At 60.7% G+C, this 18,536-nt stretch overlaps 1 protein-coding gene across 2 annotated transcripts in view; it reads left to right on the top strand.

Moving 5' to 3' along the window:
• Window positions 1-13,686, top strand: part of ABCG1 (ATP binding cassette subfamily G member 1) — a 59,451-nt gene extending 45,765 nt beyond the window's left edge. The window contains exons 6-15 of one of the 2 annotated variants that reach the window (XM_012749833.3): window positions 511-656; window positions 1,944-2,067; window positions 2,660-2,774; window positions 4,514-4,662; window positions 4,826-4,927; window positions 6,593-6,761; window positions 7,535-7,635; window positions 7,963-8,121; window positions 11,263-11,381; window positions 12,639-13,686. In XM_012749833.3, the coding sequence (XP_012605287.2) occupies window positions 511-656; window positions 1,944-2,067; window positions 2,660-2,774; window positions 4,514-4,662; window positions 4,826-4,927; window positions 6,593-6,761; window positions 7,535-7,635; window positions 7,963-8,121; window positions 11,263-11,381; window positions 12,639-12,867 (1,413 nt within the window). In that variant the 3' untranslated portion in view covers window positions 12,868-13,686. Of the gene's footprint in view, window positions 1-510; window positions 657-1,943; window positions 2,068-2,659; window positions 2,775-4,513; window positions 4,699-4,825; window positions 4,928-6,592; window positions 6,762-7,534; window positions 7,636-7,962; window positions 8,122-11,262; window positions 11,382-12,638 lie in introns of both variants that reach the window. The other variant, XM_012749832.3, reaches the window with a different exon arrangement.
• Window positions 13,687-18,536: the final 4,850 nt, after the last annotated feature.

The following is an 18,536-nucleotide window of genomic DNA, read 5'->3' as shown; positions in this document are numbered from 1 at the left end:
TCAGTTCAGGGCTTACGATGGGCCTCGAGCTGCGCTAGGCACTTTGCACCCGTTATTTCGATTACCAGTCACGGTGGCCCACCCCTCTGTGCCGGCCAGAAACCTGACCAACCGTCCACTTGAGCGTCCATTCATCCGTCAGCTCATTGAGTATTTATTGGGCGTCTTCTCAAACCGCCTCTGGGCTAGGCTTGGAAGTCAGGGTGTGCCTGGGTCACCTGCAGAGGCTGGACAAGGACTCAGCCCCCAGCTGGCCCCAGTGCTGGTCTCAGCCTGGGCAGTGCTGCAGGGAGGTCCTGGCCCACTTCGGAACCGCCGACATGCACACGGCCCCTGCCCCGCTTGGCACCGGGCAGCCTGGGGCAGAGCCCGGCTCGCACAGCCCCGTGTGGGCCAGGCGCCGTGCGTCCAGCAGGGCCGGGCAGTGGCCGGTCGTCCTGCTCAGGCCTGGGAGGTGCTGAGGTCTCGCGGGCGGCTCCTGACGGGGGCTCTCGTTCCACCACCCCCCAGGTCAAGGAGATCCTGACGGCGCTGGGCTTGCTGTCCTGCGCCAACACGCGGACCGGGAGCCTGTCGGGCGGCCAGCGGAAGCGGCTGGCCATCGCGCTGGAGCTGGTGAACAACCCCCCGGTCATGTTCTTCGACGAGCCCACCAGGTGAGTCCGAGCGGGGAGCGCCTGGGCTGGTGGCCGGGGACAGGGAGGAGCCCCACCCCTGCTGGGTGGTTTCCCAGGTCAGATTCCCTGACACACTGCCTGTCCTCCCTCCGCCTCGGATTGCTGGGCGGAGGGGCTGACGTCCACCTCCCGCTGCCCACCCAGAGACACCCTCGGGCTCAGGCCTGCGCGGTGTGCGGTCTCCGTGGGGAGGCGGTTTGGGAGAAATGACCTTCGTGCACGTGAGGTGCACGTCTCTTCCATGACACTAAGGGCCGCTGGGACGCCCTGGGAAGGGGCCACTGACCTGGTCTTAGCACATCAAAGGCTCAGAGAAGCCAGCAGGAAGGACCTGCCTGGTGTTGCTCCTGGGGCTCCTGGGTGCTGCTTTATATCTGGGGGTCCCCGTGGGAAAACGCTGCTCTGAAGTCCTGGCTCTAGGGCCCACAAGCCTCCAGTCAAGCTCACCCATTCAGTTGTCTTAGACAGGATGACGGGCCACGTATGGGCTGCTCTTGAAATGACATCCCTTCTCCAAATTCCAGCTAAATTTGACAGCAGCTGCGGCCTTCCTCGGGGAGGGGCTCCTCTGTTGTGTTGAGTTCACCCCCACAGTACCTGCCCCCGGTGGGCAGTGACCACGATGAACCCTTAGAGTAGTCCCTTGCAGGCTGGCTGCCCCGGGAGAGGCAAGCTCTGGGGACTGCTCAGCACACACTCATCCCTTGTCCTGTCACTTCAGATATCAGGGGCTCAGACTGGGGTGTGAGAGGAGAGGGACCTTGCCGGCCCCCACAAGAGCCCAAGGGGAGCTTGGGGACCCTGCACCCTATGGAAGTAACTGATGTGTGCAGTGAAACATCTCCCAGTGTACAGCCGGCCCAGGCTGCACGAGGCCTCCTTGTAGGGGTGACACCCCCGGCGCCAGCCCCCAGATGGGGTGAGGGGCCACAGGGCCCACCTGGGAGGCACAGCCACCTGCCTGCAAGCTCTGCCATCCCCACCTGTCTGTAGCAATATCTCTGATGGACACAGATGCACTTCTGGGTCCCCTCGGAGGGACTTGCTGGGAATCCTCCATTCTTGTCAGGAGTGAAATGGGTTATGCAGCCCTACTGAGTGCAGAGCTATTGAATGTTAAAACAAACAGGTGGAGAGAGCCCAGCCTCGGGGATGGGGCAGCTGCAGCCACAGGTCTCAGATGTCAAGCATGACCCCTGGACCTGGGGCAGCGGTTTGTCCCTGCCTGCCACCTGCAAGCCTCTCATGGTGTCCCTTGACTTGCAGTGGCCTGGACAGCTCCTCCTGCTTCCAGGTGGTCTCCCTGATGAAAGGGCTGGCTCAGGGGGGCAGGTCCATCATCTGCACCATCCACCAGCCCAGCGCCAAGCTCTTCGAGCTGTTCGACCAGGTAGGCAGCCCCTGAGCCTCTCCTGCCCTGGGCCACCACCCCGGCAGTCGGCCCGAGTGGACCCAAACCCTGGGTACTTGCCGCCTTCCGTCAGTCCCTGGGGCACATCCATTTCTGAGAGGCCTTCCGCGTGACATGCTATGAGACTCTGGGGACTGTTGGCAGCCCCGCAGGCTGGGGGAGCGGGGGGCTGCTGAGCAACAGCCCCCTCTGTCCCCTGTGGCCCCTCCCGGTCACTAACACGGGGGCTCCGTCACCTCCCCTGTTAAAAGGAGGGGAACACATGCTTTTACAGAGTTAAATGACAGATGACAACACTTGTGCAATACCATCTGTTTCACAAATGTTAGATTCTGGTATTAGTGTGAGCAAAAATAGTCCCAAAGGGATGCAATGTGTGTAGCTCCAGAATTTTTTCTGAGCAGGTAGTTAGTATGTTTAAAAAAAAAAAAAAGCAATATAATAAAGCGGTCCTGGCCACAGGACGCCCTGTCTGCCCTACTGGCTGTGGCTTTCCCGTGGACCTGCACGGGGCCTCGCCGCTCCACCGGGAAGGCAGGGGCTGAGCTTCCTCTCTCTTTCCTTTTCCCAGCTTTACGTCCTAAGTCAAGGACAATGTGTGTACCGGGGGAAAGTCTCAAATCTCGTGCCGTATCTGCGGGATTTGGGTCTGAACTGCCCGACCTACCACAACCCGGCGGATTTCGGTAAGCGGGGCCCTGGCCTGCCGCAGGGCTCTTCCTGCTCTGTGGGGTTCGCTGTCTCTGACGCCCCCACGGCAGGAACCACTTGGAAGCTCCACAGACGGCTCGAGTGCCGTCCTGTGGCGGAACGTGCAAGGAACAGAAAGAGGCTTCCTTTCCTCTGGATAAAAATATCCGGCGGCCGGTCTCTGCTGCCGTTGCCACGTGGCGTCCTGGCTCTCCAGGTCCCGATCACCTTGTCTTATGAGGACGCCACTTGTCATTAGTTTCGGGTCCACCCTAAATGCAGGGCAGTTCATCCGGAGAGCGTCGCGAATTAACCCCGCGAAGACCCCCGTCCTCGCAGGGTCCCGTGCTGGGATCCCTGGCGGCGACCCTCCCCTTGGCGCCCGGCCCTCAGCCTTCCCTGCTCTGCCCTTTCCCTTTTAAACGTCCGATGACACAAACTCTGCAATGTCACTTCCCAATTGTGTCCCACGAGACGCTGTTCGTGGGACGTGCCTCCCACCCAGGAGACGCAGGGTTGGGGGGGGACGGAGGTGAACGGGGGGGGGGGACCGCTGGCAGGGAGGACGGAGCGGGAGGGCCGCGTGTAGTTGCGTGCTCATTCCCCAGACGGCGGTCACCGCCAGCAGGGCAGGGAAGGGGGGAACCTGGGGGGGCAGGGCAGACAGGAAGGAGAAGCAATGAGGCGCCAGGGGACGTGGAGAGTCCTAGAGAGAGGAGGGTGCTCCCTTCCTTCCGGGCCTTCTGTTCAGTGCGGCCCCTGGCGGGCGTGTGTGCGCAGGGGAGCACGGGTCTGCCTGGCGAGCCGGGGCTGGTTTGGAGCTGACTTTCTCAGGGAGGGGCCAACGTGTCCTGGTTTGTGGCTTGATCTGGGGGTGCTTGGTGGCCCCAGCGCCAGCCCGGGGGACGCAGGGAGCTGGTGTTGCCAGAGGAGAGTGCGGGAGAGACGCGGAGGCCCGCGCTTTGGGCAGGAGCAAGCGAGTCGCCGGAACGAGGGTGGACGCTGCACGGCAGGACGTGCAGGCAGGAGGGTGGAAGGTCAGGGAAACTCAGAGGGTGGCGGACAGGAAGGAGGCCCGTTGTCACGGGTGGAACCAGCCGGCTGGCCTTAGAGGGAGACCTCGGGTGGGTGGGGGTGGGGTGGAGAGGAGCAGGGACCACTGCAGTCCCGGGGGGGGGTGGTGGCAGCAGGTGGTGAGGGCCGGAGCGGGAGGTGCTCCCCAGGATCTGAGAGGGCAGGGGAGGGTCCTCCTCCCCCTCTCCAAGTCCCCAGGGTGCTGGCACATGAGTGGCCGCGGCTCGCCCTCCTCTGCAGCCCTGCAGAACTGCCACGGTGCCTGTAGCATCACGCCAGACCGGGAGCTCTTAGTAGAGAGTGCTGCCTCACGCGGGCCCCCTCCCCGCCGCCACTGCCGCCACGGGCGCTGCCCGTCGAGGGCATCCGAGGAGAACCGGGCAGGGGGATCAGTCAGCAGGTGCACGAGCCAGTTACTTCTCAGACTCTCCGGCATCTCGACACGCGTGTGCGTTTCCAGACCCCTGGCGTGACAAACGGCCTCGTTGGGGGCTGGAGAGCCGGCTGCCGGCTGACAAATGATCTTGGCATCATGCCAGCGTCATCTGTGCGGTCATTTGCTAACATTCCCGCGTGAACAACGGCTTTGCTTGGTGCCGCCGGCGCCCTTTCCCCGAGCCCGGGACTGACCCCCCCCCCCCCCCCCCCGTGTGTCTCGCAGTCATGGAGGTGGCGTCCGGCGAGTACGGGGACCAGAATGGCCGCCTGGTGAGAGCAGTCCGGGAGGGCCTGTGTGACTCCGCCTACAAGAAGGAGCTCGGGGGCGATGACGAGGTGACCCCTTTTCTTTGGCACCGGCCCTCTGAAGAGGTAAAGCAGACAAAGCGCGTGAAGGGGTTGAGAAAGGTAATGCCACCCCCGGGGCCGCCGGGGCCGCACGCCGCCCTGCACCTGCCGCACGCAGCTCCTCTCAGCACGGAGGGCCCGGTCCCCGGCGGCAGCCTCACCTCTGCCCTCTCGCCTGTGTCCCCAGGACTCCGCCTCCGTGGAAGGCTGTCACAGCTTCTCTGCCAGCTGCCTGACGCAGTTCTGCATCCTCTTCCGACGCACCTTCCTCAGCATCGCGCGAGACTCGGTAAGGCTGTCCCGGGGCTGCTCCCGGGGAATTCCCGTCGCCCATCCCGACCGGGCTTCCGGCTCGCTCTCCCTGCACGCGCGACAGTCAGCCTGCTCCGCTAGACAGTCCCTGTCTACGGCGGTCCGTGCCGTGTCTCGCTCGTGTTTTGCGCTGGCGGCTGTGGGTCGTGCTGGGTCCCTGCCCCGCCGTCTCCTCACCCTGCACCCGGGAGGAAGGGGCGGCTCCTCCCCGACACGCCTTTCCGGGCCGTGGCGAAGGGAAAGCGCAAGAGGGAAACCGAGGGCAGGGAAAGCTGCTGCTTAGAAGGGGCAAATTGTCACTTGTATTCACGTGCCCTTGGCCAGAACAGGGAGGTGGCCAGACCTGCGGTAAGGGATGTGGGCAGGTGTGTTCCTCTCCGGGACCGCACCGCAGGCCGCGAGGACGGGCGGGTAGGACAGTTCCTCCCGGGGAAGGAGCGGGTGGACATGTGGCAGCCTCCTGGCACCCCATTTAGGCGGACAGCTGGCCCCTGCCCTGAGTGCCCTCGTGGCTTCTGGGACCCAGCTTGGAAGCTGGAGGGGCTCGCAACGGCCCGCGCCAGAGCTGGTCCGGGTGGGATTTGACGCAGCCACGTCCCTCCCCGTCGCCCGCACTTCCTTCTCCCTGCGTGCGGGGAGACTCCCTGCTCTCCCCTTTCTGGAGAGGATTTCACAGAGGACAGCGCAGCCGGCCCGCAAGTCCACGGGGAGTCTGCCCCAGACAAACCCGCACACCAAAGTCCGCACACTCCAGTCCCGCGGGCGGCCCCGCGGAGCCCAAGCGTGCTAGGGTTGGCCCTCCTTGTGCGTGGGCTGCACACCCCTGAATGCTGCGGTTTAGACCCGCACTGGCTGTGGCTGTGGAACCCGCCGGTGCGGGGGGGGGGGGCGGGGGGCGGCTATTCATGCAAAGACAGTTGTGGGCAGTGGGCCTGAGTGGGTCGGCCCATGTGTTCAACCGTCAGCTGTTTACTTGTTCTGATAGTAACAGAGGCTGCCCTGTGTGTGTGTGTGAGCATGTGTGTGAGTGTGAGCATGTGTGTGAGCATGCATGTGATGGGTGTGTGTGAGTGTGAGCATGAGTGTGTGAACATGCACTGTGTGGAGCATGTGTGTGAGCATATGTATGTGAGAGCATTCATGTGTGAGAGAATATGTGAGTGACCATGCATGTGTGTGTGAGCACATATGTGGGTGAGCATGCATATGTGTGAACATATGTGTGTGCATGTGTGTGAGTGTGTGCACACATATGTGTGAGAGCATGGGCATAAGCATGTGTGTGGGTATGTGAGCATGTACATGTGTGAGCATGTATGTGAGTATGTGAGCACATGTGTGAAAGCATGGGCATAAGCCCATGTGTGAGTGTATACACATGTGTGTATGTGAATACGTGTGTGAGCATATGTGTGATCGTGTACATATGTGAGCGTGTGTGTGAACATATGTGTGAGCATATACATGTGTGAGCATATGTGTGAGCGTGCATGTGTGTGTGCGAGAGAGTGGGTTCAGGGTTCGAGCTTGCTGCTCCGGAGGGGCAGTGGGATGAAGCCCGAGGCCTGCTGGCCCAGCAGTCGGGGCCGAGGCTCCCAGCGGCCTTGGCCTGCTGCGCTGGCTGAGACCCGTGTCTCCCCAGGTCCTGACGCACCTGCGCATCACTTCGCACATCGGGATCGGCCTCCTCATCGGCCTGCTCTACCTGGGCATCGGGAACGAAGCCAAGAAGGTGCTGAGCAACTCCGGCTTCCTCTTCTTCTCCATGCTGTTCCTCATGTTCGCCGCCCTCATGCCCACCGTTCTGACGTGTGAGTGACAGCGCGGCCCCACCTCCTCCTTGTTCCCCGCGCCCTGCCCGAGGACGGTGCTGAGTCATGCCCTGACCAACAGGTGCATTTTCTGAACACATGGTGCCTTGGTTTTTTAAAATATCGTCTTCTGTGTTGACAAACACAGGTTTTACTGAATTTTCTGGTACACGAGACGGTATGTTTCAGCCAAAGGAATGAATCACTAATGGAAGGTTTTAAGCATGGTGGAGGCTGATGGGAGGGCTATTTCTTGGAAGTGAACTGCTCAGGAGCCCCTCCGATTCTACCACTTGAGCATCACCTGGTTGGGTTGTGGGGTAGCCCTGGTACAGCCGAGTTTGGGACGGGCAAGCACTCCTGGGGGGATTTCCACGCAATCGTAGCTCGTTCACAAGCAGGCTGCTCTTGGGCACTTGGGGCCGACGTGGACACGGGCGTCACTTTGCCGGAACTTCAGCACAAAGCCCGCTTCCCTACACCCCACGCCCGCGTGGCCCGGCGTTTCCTAGAGCAGCCCGCAGGCGGCCGACGCTGCGGGTCTCGGCAAACTCGGTCAGGGTTAGGCCCGCGGCCAGCCCGTGTCAGCCGCGCCCCGCGTCCACACGCAGTGCCCCCTCGGACTGTGAGAGTGGGTGGTGGCGGCTCTCCCGGCCAGTGAAGCGCCGTCTTTCCGTTCCACCTGCGGGCGCAGGAGCACCGAGAGGCACGGGGGCGGCGGGGCGGCGCGGACCCTGCGCGTGTGCGCCCTCACGCCCGCTCTCCCGCCCTAGTTCCCCTGGAGATGGGGGTGTTTCTGCGGGAACACCTCAACTACTGGTACAGCCTGAAGGCCTACTACCTGGCCAAGACCATGGCCGACGTGCCCTTCCAGGTGTGCTGGCGGGGCGGGGCCGCCCTGGGGGCGGGGGGAGGGGGCCTGGGGGGGGCCGGATGCTGTGGGTGGTGCCTGCCGGGGAGGTGGGGTTCGGGGGCGGGGCCTGCCGGGGAGGTGGGGTTCGGGGGCGGGGCTTGTGGGGGGGTCGGCATGCCATGGGCGGTGCCTGCCAGAGGTTGGGGTTCCGCGGGCGGGGCTTGCCGGGTCGGGATGCCATGGGCGGGGCCGCCCTTGGGGCGGGGTCCGGGGCGGGGCCTGCCGGGGGTGGCGCGGCGAGGCGCATCCAGGGCTGGAGCGGCGGCGGTGACCGGCCCCGTGTTGCAGATCATGTTCCCGGTGGCCTACTGCAGCATCGTGTACTGGATGACGGCGCAGCCCTCCGACGCCGTGCGCTTCGTCCTGTTCGCCGCCCTGGGCACCATGACCTCCCTGGTGGCCCAGTCCCTGGGCCTGCTGATCGGCGCCGCCTCCACGTCCCTGCAGGTACCGCCAGGTCGCTCCGCCGCCCAGACACCTGCGCCCACGAGGAGGGGCGCATCTGACCAGGGCTCAGGCCTGTAGCACACACAGGGACATGTCACCACGCCACACACGCCACACACACGGACACCTCACACAATACACAGGTGGCACACACAGGGACGTGTCACCACGCCACACACGCCACACACACGGACACCTCAACACAATACACAGGTGGCACACACAGGGACGTGTCGGCACACCACACACGCCACACACGGACACCTCAACACAATACACAGGTGGCACACACAGGGACGTGTCACCACACCACACACGCCACACACGGACACCTCACACAATACACAGGTGGCACACACAGGGACATGTCACCACGCCACACACGCCACACACGGACACCTCACACAATACACAGGTGGCACACACAGGGACGTGTCACCACACCACACACGCCACACACGGACACCTCAACACAATACACAGGTGGCACACACAGGGACGTGTCACCACACCACACACGCCACACACGGACACCTCACACAATACACAGGTGGCACACACAGGGACGTGTCACCACGCCACACACGCCACACACACGGACACCTCACACAATACACAGGTGGCACACACAGGGACATGTCACCACACCACACACGCCACACACGGACACCTCACACAATACACAGGTGGCACACACAGGGACGTGTCGGCACACCACACACGCCACACACACGGACACCTCACACAATACACAGGTGGCACACACAGGGACATGTCACCACACCACACACGCCACACACGGACACCTCAACACAATACACAGGTGGCACACACAGGGACGTGTCACCACACCACACACGCCACACACGGACACCTCAACACAATACACAGGTGGCACACACAGGGACGTGTCACCACACCACACACGCCACACACGGACACCTCACACAATACACAAGTGGCACACACAGGGACGTGTCACCACACCACACACGCCACACACGGACACCTCAACACAATACACAGGTGGCACACACAGGGACGTGTCACCACACCACACACGCCACACACGGACACCTCACACAATACACAAGTGGCACACACAGGGACGTGTCACCACACCACACACGCCACACACGGACACCTCAACACAATACACAGGTGGCACACACAGGGACGTGTCACCACACCACACACGCCACACACGGACACCTCACACAATACACAGGTGGCACACACAGGGACGTGTCACCACACCACACACGCCACACACGGACACCTCAACACAATACACAGGTGGCACACACAGGGACGTGTCACCACGCCACACATGCCACACACGCCACACACGGACACCTCAACACAATACACAGGTGGCACACACAGGGACGTGTCACCACACCACACACGCCACACACGGACACCTCAACACAATACACAGGTGGCACACACAGGGACGTGTCACCACACCACACACGCCACACACGGACACCTCACACAATACACAGGTGGCACACACAGGGACGTGTCACCACACCACACACGCCACACACGGACACCTCAACACAATACACAGGTGGCACACACAGGGACGTGTCGGCACACCACACACGCCACACACACGGACACCTCACACAATACACAGGTGGCACACACAGGGACGTGTCACCACACCACACACGCCACACACGGACACCTCACACAATACACAGGTGGCACACACAGGGACATGTCACCACGCCACACACGCCACACACACGGACACCTCACACAATACACAGGTGGCACACACAGGGACGTGTCACCACGCCACACACGCCACACACGGACACCTCACACAATACACAGGTGGCACACACAGGGACGTGTCACCACGCCACACACGCCACACACGGACACCTCAATACACAGGTGGCACACACAGGGACGTGTCACCACACCACACACGCCACACACGGACACCTCAACACAATACACAGGTGGCACACACAGGGACGTGTCAACACACTACACACACCACACACATGGACACCTCAACCCAGTAAACACTACACACACATGGATGTGTCAACATACTACAAACATGCCTCACACAGAGACACCTCAACACAGGACACACTACACACACAGATGTGTCCACATGCTACACACATTCCACACACATGGAAACCTCAATACAATACACATGTATCACACACATTGATATATCAACATACCATACACATAGCATATAAACCATACGCTACACACATAGCATATAAACCATACGCTACACATACCACACACATACATGTACCACACACCACACACATACATGTACCACACACAAACACACCAGCATACTACACATATAGCACACATACCACACACTATACATATCACACATACATGTACCGCACATGGACACGTCAACATGCTACACACATAGCACACACACTACACTCACAGGGATGCCTCAACACACTACACAGATACCTCTCACAATCCACACCCCACGGGCACATGGACCCATCAACACAGGACACATGTACCACACACGCATGCGCACACCACACACACCCCCTCCACACACGCACACACACACACACACACACACACAGGTGCCGTCCCTGGGGTTCTCCCACCTTGGGCGCAGGGTCCGGCTGCGTCCGGTTTCTCTCTCCCTGTGCTGCCCTCGTCCCAGAGGTGGCAGCGCACTTCCCTCCTCTGGCTCGGGACCCGCGGGGAGAGCCCGCCAGGTGCCGCACGGGCCGGGCTCCGTCCTTGCCACTCGGGCAGCTGGCGGAGGGACGGCAGCCCCTCGAGGAGGGTGTGATCCAGAGAGTCTCCCTGGGGTCCCCTCGGCCTGGCTGGGGGGACATCGACCGCGGGCTCTCTCCGCTCGTCCTGCGCTGCAGGGGGCCCTGGGTCTGCTGACGTCACAGCAGGGTGGTGGGTGGCCGTGCCACCTGCCTGTCAGCTCCTGGGGGACAGCCATGGCCTCTGCCCAATGGCAGCACCATTCCTCGCCATGCCGGAGACACCTGTCCTGCTCTCGGGGAAGCTCCTCTTGCCTCCCACCTGCCCCTGCGCACTGGGGCCCTGAGCCGCCCCCAGGACCGGGCCCTGCAACGAGTCCTCCCTGTGCCCCGCCCACCCCAGGTGGCGACGTTCGTGGGCCCCGTGACGGCCATCCCTGTACTCCTCTTCTCGGGATTCTTCGTGAGCTTCGACACCATCCCCACGTACCTGCAGTGGATGTCCTACATCTCCTACGTCAGGTAGTGTGCAGACTCCCACCGCAGGGGAGGGGCCGCCGCCGCGCCTGTCACTGGGTGTGGGTCACCAGCCTGGGGGGTTGACGGCTTTTATTTTTTTCCTTGTTTGGTGTGTCCCCACCCTTACCAACACACACACACACGCATGCATGCACACACACGCATGCACGCACACACACGCATCCACGCACACACACACACATGCACGCACACACACATGCACGCACACACGCACACACACACGCATGCACTCTCACACACATGCACACACACGCATGCACGCACACACACATGCACGCACACACGCATGCACACACGCACGCATGCACGCACACACACGCACGAGGACAGAATGCACACAGGTGAGTCACTCCCCGAAGAAGCCCTGGAGCACGCCCGCGTTCCGGGTGTTTCCCAGAGCTGCCTTGGGTGGGAGTGCTTTCCTCTGTTGGGAGCCTTGCTCCTCTCCCGAGTGGACAGTGCTCGCGACAAGGCCCTGATGGTTGTGAGACCTTAACACGAAATCTGGTGGAAAACAAGTCACCTTTTAAACACCCTAGCACCTTTGAGCAAGAATGTTCTAGTGCCTCGGGCCCGTAGGCTATCGGCTTTCGTGCCCCCAGAGCAGTGGGCGGTCCCCTGGCGCTGGCCGCGCGCTGGCCGCGGTAGGTGGGAGGCCGTGCCCATCTCTGGAGCCCCCCCCCGCCCCCAGCGGCTGTGATTCCACCTGACAAAAGCACCCCGAGTTGGGAACAAGCTCTTCTTTTCTAGAATGTCAGTTCAGACCCAGGCCCATTGTGTGGGACAACAACAATCAAAACAAAGCGTCTGTACAGAGTTTCAGCGATCTGTGCGCTGCCCAACACCAGGACATCAGAAACCCGTGTCTTTCTGCTCAGAGTCAGTGTCTCTGTTCTGACGGTGCGGGCGGAGCAGGGACGTTTGCGCAAACGCTGTCCAGTCTCTGTGAGCCTGGCAGACCGTGGTCGTGGCTAACCGTCAGAAAGCACGCGGCGCTGGCCGCAGCCAAGGCATTCATCAGTTCCTTGCACCCGTGAACGAACACACCCGCCGCCAGCCCCGCTCTGGGGTCTTGCCGCGGGTTCTGGAGGAAAGGAAATTGGTTGGGAAAGCGTAGCTGAGCCGCTGAGTGCGCTTGCCTTGGGAAGCAGCCGAGAGGCCCGCGCGTGCTCTGGCGGCGCAGGCGGGTCTGCGGGTCGGGGGGGCGGGCCCTGCCCCTCACCTGCGCTTTCCCCCCAGGTACGGCTTCGAAGGCGTCATCCTGTCCATCTATGGGCTGGACCGGGAGGACCTGCACTGCGACTCGGAGGAGACGTGCCACTTCCAGAAGTCGGAGGCCATCCTGAGGGCGCTGGACGTGGAGAACGCCCAGCTCTACCTGGACTTCGTCGTGCTGGGCGTCTTCTTCGTCTGCCTGCGCCTCATCGCCTACCTGGTGCTCAGGTACAAGATCCGGGCGGAGAGGTAAAGCGCCCGGCGCCCGGCGAGAGGAAGAGCGGGCATCGTGGCCAAGGGCACACTCCTAGAGTCGCGGCGAGGCCGTGCCCGGTGACACGGAGACTATTGCGACCCAACCCCAGGAACCCGGTCGGTGTGTGGGTGGCTGGGGCCCACCCTCTCCACCCAGCTGGGCTGGGTCCTCCCGCATCCCCTTTCTAGCTGTAACTAGGAAGACGTAGGAAGGTTGGGGGTTTTTTTACGTGCAGAATTGAAAATGCCACCACTGGGCGGAGCTTAAAACTGCGTCACAGCCGGTGACGGGAGGCTTCCCCGGTAAAAACTTCTTCACCGTTCGTCCTGGACGGTGGAGGGCAGCCAACTTCTCAGCTGGTCCCGGCGCAGCGAGATGTCTTGGGAGAGAAAGTCCCGGCACGAGTGGATTCCATCTTACGACTGTTGTTTTTCATAGTTTCGTCTTTCTAAGGTCTGTCTCTTTCCAATGAGAGGTCTTTTTCCAAGCCAAAAGTCTTTAAATTTCATTCATTTTAAGAAATTGTACCTTGTTAGTGCTTGCTGAAGAATTGTTCGGGACGAATAACATGCTTTGTTCAGAGGTTTAAAGGGTCTAACCTGGTCACGGAGCTGGTCCCAGTACAGACAGAGCCTGTGAAAGATTCCACGCGGTCTCCAGGCTGAGGGAGAACTTTGGCACCGTCTGCACGCGGCCCTGCAGACATTTTTTTAAAGTTATGCAAAGAGTTGTTAGGAAGAAATTGGCTAACTCTTCCCAAGTCTTTTATTTTCCACGTGCTTTTGATTTTAAGCAAAATATATCGTTTCTTTCTAACTTTCTGACCACCTTAATTTTGCCTAAGAAATTTCTAGATCAACTGTGTTGACCTTTAAAAAGCAATTTCCCTTCCCTCCTGTGTCACATCAACTACCTCCACGGAGCCTGGAAGAGCTGGGCCTCGGGGAATCTCAGGCGTGGCCCTGAGGTTTGGGTCCGCGCATGCGGCCGGCCCGTGACGGGCGAGCTCAGGGCAGGGGAGAGGGGAGGACGCCGCCACCTGGCGCTGGCACGCAAGAGCTTTGCGTGCAGTCGGCGAAGACTTCAGCGCGGAGGCGTCTGTGACTTGCCCGAGCAATGCGTGTAGAGCTATGGGGGATGTCGTCTCCCACGTCTGGTTTCTGTGACCGCTCAGCTACACCACCTCGTCCACGCTGGGCCTGTGCAGACTCCATGTACTGGGAGCCCTTGTTCCCGCTGACATAGCCACACGGTACAGTCCCAGGGCTGGAGCAGTGGGCGTGCCTGCAGGGCAGGCGGCCTTTGAACTCACAGCGGGGCTGCCCTGCGCTTGCCAGGTGCCTGAAGCGGTTTGAGGATCGAAGGTGATTCTGGCCAAAGAAGTCCCTCGTTAGGAAAGTGCAATTGCCTCCTCCTTCTAGAATGTCGTTGTCCTGGAATCAGGGTCTCCCAGCGGAAGAGCTCCGAGCTGGTCCCCAGGACGGAGCAGGAGCATTGCATTTTTGTGGGCAAGTCCATGAACCTTTCTGAGCCGCAGTTTGTCATCTGCAGACGGTGACCCTGCGTGGTGCTCGAGGCCGTCCTCAGCTCTGGCAGGCTGTGAGGCTCCTTGCTTCTGTCCCCGAAGCTCTTGCTTCCTGCTTTGAGGGAATGAAAAGGTCTGGGTTTTACTTACACGTGGATTTAGTTTGCAGATGCTTGGAGATTCCTTTTTCACTCCCAGACCTTTATTAGTACACACAAGTGAGATATATAGTAAAATGCAATTTTGAGTTTGTTTGTGCTCCACTGATACGGCATTGCTTTCCAGCTTAAGGTTTTAACCAGGGTCAAACGTAGCCTTTGCAAAAAGTCTTCATTTAATTTCAAAATAGCTCTGCCTGTAGACATCACTTGCAGGGAAGACCTCCCACAGGAACGGCCTGGACTTGGGAAGAGGAGAAAGTCCCCGATCGAGCCTCAGCATTGCACCGTTGTGGGCTGGTCTTGTGGGCTCGTGACCCCAACAGGGACCTGTCTGCTGACATCTCCACTCCGAAGGCAGCGTCACCTCCCTCCCCGAGAGCACGTTGTCACGTCCCAGCAATTTCAGAAGCGAGACTCCTCTAGATTTAAAGTCAGGCTTCCAAGAGCACCTAAACCTGCAGAAGGAATTATTTTCCCAGGAGTTCATGCTCCCTGGATTCCCATTTTCCATGGTTGACAGGTGCATTTACCCCTCAGTGGATGAGGGACTGGCTGGGTCCTGCCAAGGGGCAGATCTTGGGGGCCATGAGGCCGGTGGGGCACCTGGGAGGGAATTTGTGTGAAAGGTCACGTGGGGTTGTGCATTTAAAGGCTGTTCCCCGAGCAGGCTGCTCACTCGCCCCACCCCTGCACACTACTGCATCTTCTCCCTCTGCCTATGGTGTCAGGGTGGTCTGCTAACTTACCTTACTCCAGTGACCCAAGATAACACCCACGCAGCTGTCCGGTTTACTTTTCTGAATGGCGTGGCTAAGAGGTGCGTGATGGCATGCTGTCTTTCACACGCTGGAGTCTAGATCCAGGCCGATACCCCGAGTCTGGTTTGTTTAAGCAACTTCTAAATGTAATGACCCAAGTGTTCCTTTCATCTCTGATTGAATTTCTCCACCCGGAGGAAGACTGAGCCTTGGATGAAAGATGCGTGGCCTCCCCCGTTGTTGGCAGAGGTGGAAATGGAAGTCCAAAGAGTGTCACTTTTAACGTGTCTCGTCCACTTCATTCACAGCATTTCGTGCCTTCCTTTCTTCTGCTCTCACTGAATAGCAACCAGAGCTAAACTCCCCACGGGCCCCTGCAGGGGGGACATGGGAAGCGTCCCCAGGAAGGGGAGGAACCCTGTGAGCATCTTACAGAGTCGCCGAATTGCCCACGTTGCATCATGTCACATTGGGGGAGGTGCCTTCAGGACCAGGAAGTGGGGCGTAAAGCTTCTAGCTAAAAACTCATCTCAGAACCCCTCGAAAGGTCATTTTCCCGGCCTGAGGTCAGGGACAGCCACGTGCACGAGGCAGAACCGGCCCCCAGTTGTTTCTGTGAGGAGGGGAAATGTGAGCCTCTCATCTTGTCTAGCAGGGTGCCTTGGGCCCCGCCAGCCTGTCCTGCATGCCTGGCGCTGCTGCCCCAGCCGGGGGGGGGGCCGGGGAAGGGGCTCTCTCCGCCTGCTCTGGGGGGGGGGGCGGGCGAGGACCGCCTGGCCCCTTTGCTCAGCTCTGCCCGTCGTGCAGACGTGGAGGCCGAGGCAGGGAAGGCCCCAGGCAGGGAGGGCGGAGCTGGACCCCAGCCCCTGTCTCACCCCGAAGCCCCTGTTGCTCTGCTTTGCTGCGCTGTCTCCTGTCCGTGATGTTTGAATGCGCCTGAAATGCTCTGCAAGGCGTGACGTGCGATGCTAGTTAGTGGCTGATTTGTTCAGTTATTCCTTCTGTCACCAAACAGATGGCTGAGACCAGAGTGGCTGGTGGCCCGTGCCCCTTGCCCTCGGTGGCCTTACGTCTGAGTGCAGCGAGGGTGTCGGTAGCTGGCCTGGGGGGGGCGCTGGCCTTGCCACTAGTCTCAGGGGAGGGGTCGCCCCCTCGCCCTTGCCTGGCCTTGGCTTCCCAGCGCAGCACCACTGCACGCCCGCTCGGGCTCCGGAGGGGCTGATGTGTGTGTGTATCTGCCTACATACATGAACACGTGCATACATGTGCACATGTATGTGCATGTGTGCTGATCTGTTCCCGGTGTGTGTCTAATAGTATTATTCCGTGGTATTTCCCTCATCTCAGTAGAATACCAGCCTCTAAATCCTCAATCATTATTCACTCCGAGAAGGAAAGACAAAACTCTCTCACTCCACGCCTGTGGTGCAGTGAGGCACGCAAAGGCTTCTGTCCGCTGCGGCCAAATCGGAACGCGACGGAGAGGAAACAGAACGCCCGGCTGGGGGGAGGGAGGGGCAGAGCGTGCAAATATATAGAGTTAGACACTTTTAAGGAATAAAGACTGCTAATAAAATATTTTATATAAAACTTTTCACTTGTATTCAGTGTCAGATACTTCAAGTGATTTGCTTGAATTTTGCTAGGTGAAATGATTTGTAGATGGTATTTGGAATATACTTGTCGCCCATCTCGCAAGAGCTCGATTTGTTGCTCCTGTTCCAGCCCACGCCTGGCTGCAGACACTCAGCCCTCCCTCGGCGACGTTCGTGTTGTGTGTGCAGCTGTCTGAAAGCTCCGTGTGCCCGCCATTCCCGGACGCCTCACCCGTGTCCTCCGCCTTGTTAATGTCGCCACGGGTTCGGAAGTGCCTGGGCGAGGCTCGCTCGTTTGCGGCAGGCGCCGGCCACGCCTTCCCTGCGGTCCCCTCCCTCATAGCGGTGGTCCCCCCACCCCGACCCCCACCCTGACCCGGGCTCCGGGCGGCAGCTCCAGCTCCAGCAGTTGGACGTCCCTGTCCGTTGCTCTGGTTTTGCTGGAAATCGGTTCCGCAGGCTCAGGTCTGCAGGGGCAGCGGCCGGTGGGGAAGCAGCAGGACCTGGAAGGTCTTCGTGCTCCATCTGCTCACCGGTTCCCAGGCTCCAGCCGGGAAACCCCACTCGGAGCGAGGACTTGCGAGGGGCAGTGGTGGCTTTGGACCAGGCTTTCGAACTGGGCTTCCCTCCCACCTCCCGGACCCGGAGCAGAGAGCCGGGCTTGGCGAGGGTGCAGCACCCAGGAGCGGATGGCCTTGCCGCCATCCTGCGGTGGGGTACGGTTGGAGGGTGCCTCGGTGTAGGCGGCGGGGCACAGCTGAAGGGTGCCTCGGTGTGGACGTGAGCCCACAGCTCAGCTCGCTCCTCCCTCTCCAGCCCTCTGCCTCTCTGGACCGCCCGGCCCCCAGGGTGCAGTCACGGTCTTCCTGGGCCACTTGCTGGCTCCTCACGTCAGGAGATCCGCCCGAGACAACAATGCCCTCTGCAAAGACCAGGCTCCTGAGCCCCACGTTCAGGGCCGATGTTCTTTGGGAACCTCCCTGAGGCCAGAGCAGGGAAGAAATGGGGGGGCCCGCACCCCCACTGCACAATCCAATTGTCACTTGCAAGCTCGATTCGGGCTGTTCTTCAAATCCACGCTTCCCGGGCAGGCGGGAAATGTGATCGTGCAGGCGGACACTCGTCCTTCGCCGTGTCAGCCTAGACCTTTTAATAACTGTTCCACATCCTTCCTGTCTCCGTGTCCGTCTCCGGGGAAACAGGGTTTCGCCCGAGCTCGGTTTTTCATGTTGCCTCTGAACGCGCCAGCTGGGAGCCACTGCCCAGACGCCTTCCGTGGCCTCCCCTGGGCTGGGCAGCGACGCGTGAGGTTGGCATGAGCGGTGCCTGTGCAGAGGCCGGGGTTGGGGACCCTGCCGCCTCCTGTTCCCAGGATCAGTCCCCTGGCGTCCGAGAGGAGAGAGCCGGGACACCGGCTACCGCACTCTGGCCTGGCGAGGGGGTGCGCGGGGGAGCAAACGCTCCGGGGCGTTTGCTCGCAGAGCGGCCACTGTGATTCCGAAAGGGAAGGCATGGAAGCACAGAAGCCTCTTGTTCTGCCACAGACGCGGGCGGGGGCTCTGCGTGTCGAGTGCGCGCCGTGCCGAGGCGGCAGAGCCAGCTCCCCGGGCTCTTCCACAGCTGGGGG

The sequence above is a fragment of the Microcebus murinus genome, chromosome 1, assembly GCF_040939455.1.
Source record: "Microcebus murinus isolate Inina chromosome 1, M.murinus_Inina_mat1.0, whole genome shotgun sequence".
In the NCBI taxonomy this organism is placed as follows: domain Eukaryota; kingdom Metazoa; phylum Chordata; class Mammalia; order Primates; family Cheirogaleidae; genus Microcebus; species Microcebus murinus.
This window is presented reverse-complemented; position numbering and strand designations above follow the sequence as displayed.